The sequence below is a fragment of the Phytophthora cinnamomi genome, assembly GCF_018691715.1.
Source record: "Phytophthora cinnamomi strain GKB4 chromosome Unknown Contig53, whole genome shotgun sequence".
Lineage (NCBI taxonomy): Eukaryota > Oomycota > Peronosporomycetes > Peronosporales > Peronosporaceae > Phytophthora > Phytophthora cinnamomi.
In genome coordinates this window covers 58,257-65,176 of record NW_027150986.1, presented here as the reverse complement: position 1 = coordinate 65,176, position 6,920 = coordinate 58,257, and the positions used below count along the sequence as shown (strand labels likewise).

The following is a 6,920-nucleotide window of genomic DNA, read 5'->3' as shown; positions in this document are numbered from 1 at the left end:
ACTCGGGTACTCTCGGAAGAGATAGGTCTTCACGGGCCCATCTCTAAGTCCCTTCATGAACGTGACGACCTTAGTCGCCTCGTCAATCGGGTTAGTCACGATATTTGATACCAAATATCGTGCGCGCTGCGCGTAAGCATGAACGTCATGCTTACCCTGATGAAGGTCGAGGAACTCCGCCCTCGACCGGAACTCGTTTTGCGGGGGCTCAAACGCTTGTGTGAGCTCCTCTTTGAATACTTCGTACGTGCTGAAGCACGTAGGATCGGAGAGTCGGCGTCCATACGCCCAATTCCTTGCGCGTCCGCCAAGGCAGGACATGGCGAACGCGACCTTCGACAGCGGGTCGACGATGCGTCGAGCCGCTATGGCTGTGTCGAGCTCGACAAGCCACAGGAGGAGAGGCTCGCCCTCTCATCCTACATAATTGCTCACGCTCAATTTTAATGATTGAGCACGCGGTGTCGTCCCCGACGACGCCGTCACTGAGGAAGCAGCATCACGCTGCTCCTTCATGATGAACCCCAGAGCAACACCATGTTGCTCCGTCGGCGATAGCGTACGCAGCATCGTAGCTATCGCCGCCTCCCCAATGACTGTTGACAGTCGTTGGAGGGCCTCCCACTCTGGATCTGACAGGTGGGGGCAGTCCGCGAGTGCAACATGCGTTGCAGGCGTATTGGAGCTCTCCATGGGCACCTCCGTGCTCATGGGGTTCTCGGCTCCGCGTTCGTACACCCTGTACGAACGTCACGTAGTCGGTCGTTGGACGGACTACAAAGTGCTACCAGGTGTAGTGGGCCTACTTTGGCTCACTACTTTAGCTTACACGTTGCGCAACGTGTATGAGGAAGCGTAGGAGTTTATTAATAATTTGAATTAATTATACTTGAGTCCACAAGTATAATATAAATCAAATAAAACACCAAGTAGCTAGTTTAAGGTAAAATGAGAACTGTATTGTTTTGTGAATTGATCTTCCTCTAAAATCTGCTAAAACTGTTTATCATCTATAAAAGGGGTTGACAGCGGCTGGCTGTCAGAGCCCCGCCAATATGCACGTCTCTGATTGGTAGAAAGATGCTGCTTTCTACCAATAGGATCTTTGGGTATGTGTGGACCACTCATGTGTGGTGGCCCACTTCAATGTATCCATTGGTGTGTCTTACACCAATGTGAGGAAGTATCAAAAACCTTTAACAGATATTTATCTGTTAAACCTTAAGTGACAAATGTCATGCACAAGTGACAGTTGCCGTTATCGTGCACAAGTGACTGTTGTCACTTGTGTGTGTAACCCCGCTACAGTTTTCACCCATCTGCGTCGTGGAGACTGAAATCCTTGAGGAACCAATTCACCAACGGCCGTCCTGTAAAATCAAACAGCCGTCCGGTAAATTCCGCCCAAGAGTAAATGGTTGCCAAGCATTCCAGTCGTTTCTGTATGGTTAAATATATATTTATTGGGGCGAAGCCCCCCTATAATCATGGACTCTGTTTTATGGATTTGTGTGTGGTACATTACTCTGATTTCCATTCTGATTTACGTTTTTACGAAGGGACTTATCAGTTTTGAAAATGGGTTAGGCGTACAATTTAGAATCTTGTCTACAAGAGACCGTTTTTTGCAAAAAAAAAACTCTGTTTACGAACATTATGGAGTGGGACACTTTGCTGAAAATGTTGTACTCTTGCGCCATCTGAACCAGCGACAGTGACCAGATGACGTTAACGCAAGGTTCGAAGTTATTAAACAGAAAAAAACGCCTTGACTATAGGGGTCCTCGGAAATGGCTTAAATCACTAAGTTTAGCACAATTGAAGGTCTGTTAAGACCGCTTAATAGGACCTGATTTAGGAAAAAAAACTGCAATCCTTAATATATCTCGTAAAAACGGCGTAGCGTAAGAAGTAGGCGTAACAAGTCTGCGGCTGCGAGCGGCGACCGTCGTGCACGCTGGGCACTACGACTGAGGTGTGCAACCTGCTCCAGGGAGGAGAGGTTGCGGCGGAGTGCTGCCTGTGCGTGTAGGCCTGCCATTTCCACCGCGACAGCGCCCTGCATCAGTGAATGATTAGACCCATTAGAGACGACATTAGAATGCGGCTTGAGCGACGAGAGTAATTCGATAGTAGCCGCGGTAGATGCCGAGTGCTCTTGCGTCACGCAACACCGTATCACGCTACAGCCACATAGTACAAAGTACGCACCGCTAAGCTGTTCGCTGCCCCCTCCTTTGACAGACCGTTGCTTGCCTCCGCCTGTCGGTGTCGTCATCATTTTCGCCATGGCGGGGATGATGTTCTCTGGATTTTATCCAGAGTAGTTGGGGCGATACAAGCGCGCGTACTAGTCCCTATACAAACACAGATCCCTGAATCACTTATAAGATGACAAAAGAATAAATATGTATCGGGACGAACCTGTTAGGTTTTACATGGGCGGATAGTATATGATCCAGTGCGTGTTGCCTGAGTCTTTTAGGGGCAACATTCGCGTGACAGGATAATCTGGACGTTGTTTGTAGTCACTTAGCCTTAACTTTCATGAGAGGTTCAAGTTACGAGGCCCGGCAGTAGAAATCCGCCCGACTACAAATAGATCGATGTCATTCTCAGTTATACGATTCCATGCTCCCTAACCGAGGCTACGTTGTTCGGTCGTATATGATCTCCCGTGCACCCGTAGCTGCAAGCAGGTGTCTCCGGGCTCAGCTATCTATGTTTTTGTTGCCAAATCCCAGCAACACCAGAATTGTGTGGCTATGATCACGCGTCTCAGGACCCATCTAGCTATCCAGGCTGTCTCGCCAAGTCCCAGCAACGCGTCTCAGGACTCAGCTATCTAGGCTTTATTACCAGGTCCCAGCAACGCCACGATGCTTCTCGCCGCAGAAGAACTGGACGGTGAACGGCGGTGTGGACAAGATCATCTCCGCGCTGGAGTCTGTGAAGGAGTCGTACCCAACGCTGTCGCCGGCCGACCTGGTCGGTAACGTGGCCATCGACTTCCTGGGCGGACGCACGGACGCCAACAACGGAAACGCACGGAGCAGAAGGCGAAGGGCTACAGCGGATCGTACAGCAACGGTTCGCTCACGCTGTCCAACGAGTAATTCCATGTGCTCCTGAACGAGACGTGGACGGAGGTGCCGGAGAAGGAGTACAAGGCTGAGGGAAAGGCGTGTACACAATGGACACGGACCTAGCGCTGCTGGCGGCGCCCAAGCTGAAGGAAGCGGTGCAACTGTTCGCTTCGGAGGAGGGCATCTTCAGGCACTTGTTAAATTCGGCGTGAGCCAAGGTCATGCCACTCGACCACCTCAACGTGACCAACTACTGGGGCGAGTGTACGGTATCCTAGTCGATAAATGCAGTTGAACCTGCGCCTGGAAAAACAATTGTTGCACTGATCAATATATTGTGATCGTTAGATGAAAATATTGATTGTGCTGCGGTAGCGAGATTGAGATTGCATGGAGTCTCTCGTGCGAACTGCATGAGGATCTCATGGTGTTTGCGTATGCAACCCACCAACTTCAGGTACCACGCCTCACGGTCGCAGACGTACGGGACCTGTTTGATATGTTGATAGTCCAGCATGGAAGTCCCAAGGAGCAGCTCGGAGCAAACGCAAACGTGGTTGAGCCGACGATACTCGAGCACGTGCTCGTCATGCTGCAGAACAAGAAGGTATTCTCTCTTCACGAGCTTTCGAGAGACACCATCGAGGCCAGGCACAATTCAGATGTGGAGTCCGACGAGAGTGACAATGAGTTTGACGACTAGACTGCTGTACATCTTGCGGATGTGTATTGTATGTTGGATTGTTCGATAGATTGCAAAGATTGAAAAATTGATGCCCGGCAGCGACAATACAATTTTCAATATGTATTGTTCCAGCCCTGCATAATTATAGCGAAGTCTCTATCTATGATCGACTCTGGCTGTTTGTATTCCTTTCACTTGACAGCGTGGTGACATTCTCTCATTCGTACGAGGTTCTGTTCATAGTGGTCCGACACAGGCACCGTGGTTCGGGCGCCGTAATGTGACCCCAGTTAAGACGATGAAAGAACTCTATCTAACGGAATGGATTTCCTACGATGCTTCAAGATGTACTAGTACAAATAGAGAGGCTGTGTAGCTAAGAAGCAGCACTTGCTTCATGATAAAAAAAATCCAGAGCTTCTCCGTGCTTTAGCACGCCTTAGTTCCAGGAAACGTGAGGGGCGTCGCCCAAAAATATGTCCACATATTTTGAGGTGTCGCCCCATCATGCAACACGTATTCGTGATGCTCCACTAGTATTTATTTATTATTATTGAAACTTCGGGTACGGGTAGGGCACCCAATGAACCTGCAGGACGGGTGCAGGGGATATTTATCACGAGGGTACCACAACGAAGAGAACATTTCTCGCAAGGGGGCACAACGAAAGTGATTGGTCAAAAACACACTAGGGTGCTTCAAGCCGTGAGTGGGCGACATCACAATCCCGCTTTGACGGACCTAGTTGCAGCTAGGCAAGAGGCTGCACAACCACGTTCTTTCTGCATAAGCGAGTCTCCGCCGACGACGTGGCCGCCGACTCCAGCTCCGGCACCAACTTCACCGACAGCTCCTCCGTGTGCTCCGGGTGCCCGATACCAAATCAGCACACCTGTCGGGCGAGTAGGGTGACCCGTGAACCTCTGTTTGCGAGCTCTGCTGTACAGCCTCCTGCTCTTGCTGATTTGGTCGACTCGACGCTGCTTACTAGCCGACGCACTTGCCGTTGCTGCACTTGAAGCCGAGGTCGCGGCCGTTGGGTAGGAAGAAACCCGTGGCCAGGTTGAAGCATTTTTGTATCTGGGTTTGAGGCACTGCTTCTTGCTGTCGTTCTGGCAGTACTGTGGTCCGCGTTGTAGCCGAGGGTGCATCCCGGAAATTCGGATCGATGTGGCTCCTTTGAAGAGACCATTGGTCTGATCACGATCGAAACGAGTAATCGGTATACTGCAAAGGCAACCAGGTTAACGCGGCTAGAACAATTTTAAGGATGAAACAGCAAAACGCGATCATATTGGAGGCTAAGGCACAGTTTCCTTTTTTCGCGAGTGCTTGAGCAAACCGCTGGTTTGACACCAGCATGCACATGAGTATACCGTTGAAATTATGCGCGGATACCCCCCCCCCCCCCCTCGTGAGCGCTATCAACCATTGTCTCCTTTCATTTAAATCGCACTACACGTTCTTACCTTTTTGCAAGTTCCAGAATTCGCGGTATTGTCGCCACTTGTGGTTGTCCCAGCGTGTCAAAAGACCGCTGAGATGTCCGTGAACAGACGCCCAGTGCATCCTGCGTTTCAGGTCCATCGCCTCGTACACGAGATCAGGATTTAGATCCATCTTGTACAGGTCTTCGACGGAGGCGCCCTTTTTCAGCAACTCCGTCGCCTTCGCCATCTTCTTCTTGTCTGACCACGCCTTGACCAACTTCGTATTTTGCACCCACGTCTTGGCGCTTTCGGTGAGATCCGAGATCGCCCTCTCTTCAACGTATGTGGAAGCGCCATCACCAATTTGTTCCTGCCCTCTCAGATGGCGCTCACTCGTCATCGCTGAAACAGGATCACTGCTCACGAGGGTGATGGCCAGCACTGAAAAATAGTAAAGCCGCATGGATGTAGTGTAATGTAATCGACGCTTGGGCTCGTAAAGGGTAAAACGAAAAGTGATAGTGTAACTTAAAGTCCGTACTCTCTTGTACTCTAGACTAGCTACTCACGTAATGGCCACTCCTTCTTGATTGCAATTGTTAGTTGACGGGTCGCCCGTAACCTTGAAATAGTCCCGTAAGTCGTCCCGTAAGTCGTCCCGTAATACGTACCACAACAAATATAACTTACGTGCACCGTAATAAATTACGAAACCAGTAATATATAACGCAGTGCGTTACACGACCCCGTTTTGAAAAGCGGCGAAATACTTCGTAGGACGGTTCGGCGCGATGTGACCCACTTTCTTGCAGCGGTGGCAAGGAGTCGTAGTTTGCCAGTCAGTGTCCAGCATGAGAGCACGCTTCCCAGTGTGATCAAATCTCATCTCGAGTTGGATTGTAGTGGGTCTAACTTGACTCACTACTTTTGCTTACACGTTGCGCTACGTGTATGAGGAAGCGTAAGTACTTAGTAATTACTTGAGTTAATTATATTTGAATACACAAATATAATTTAAATCAGATAAGACTCCAAGTGACTTAGATTAGGTAAAATGAAAACTGTATTGTTTGTAAATTGATCTTCCTCCTAAATCTGCTAAAACTGTTTATCATCTATGAAAGGGGTTGACAGCGGCTGGCTGTCAGAGCCCCGCCAATATGCACGTCTCTAATTGGTAGAAATATGCTGCTTTCTACCAATAGGATCTTTGGGTATGTGTGGACCACTCATTGTGGTGGCCCACTTCAGTGTATCCATTGGTGTGACGTACACCAATGTGAGGAAGTATCTAAAACTTTTAACATATATTTTATCTGTTAAAATCACAAGTGGCTACAAGCCACTTGTGTGTGTTACCACGTTACATGGATAGTCATCCAGTGCCGACGGGTGATGCACGCGCACGTGATTTGCGGTTGCTGGCTTTAACCCCTGCTGGAAGTAGAAACGAAGCTCCTGATGGCTGATGCGCACCGTGCACTGGATGAGCAAACATTGAAAACCTGCCACGTAATCGTGCAGTGATGATATTTGGCTCAGCGCACACAACCGTTCGCGCAAGCGATACTCGCTGTCGGGCGGCAAGAATCGAAGACTCATGGCCTCCTTGGAAACCGCCCATGATTTCACGCGGCCGGAGCTGTCGCACTCCAGTGAAAACTACCGGTACCAGTTCATGGGGGGTGACTCCGAGGTGACACGACACCATAGTCACAA

At 49.6% G+C, this 6,920-nt stretch overlaps 1 protein-coding gene across 1 annotated transcript; it reads right to left on the bottom strand.

Annotated features, from left to right (window-relative positions):
* Positions 1 to 5,226: 5,226 nt before the first annotated feature.
* Positions 5,227 to 5,601, bottom strand: IUM83_00005 (Avirulence (Avh) protein; the record flags this gene model as incomplete). The annotated part of the gene is made up of 1 exon (XM_067923736.1): positions 5,227 to 5,601. One exon carries the CDS (start codon positions 5,599 to 5,601, stop codon positions 5,227 to 5,229), a length of 375 nt encoding a protein of 124 aa, XP_067789455.1.
* Positions 5,602 to 6,920: the final 1,319 nt, after the last annotated feature.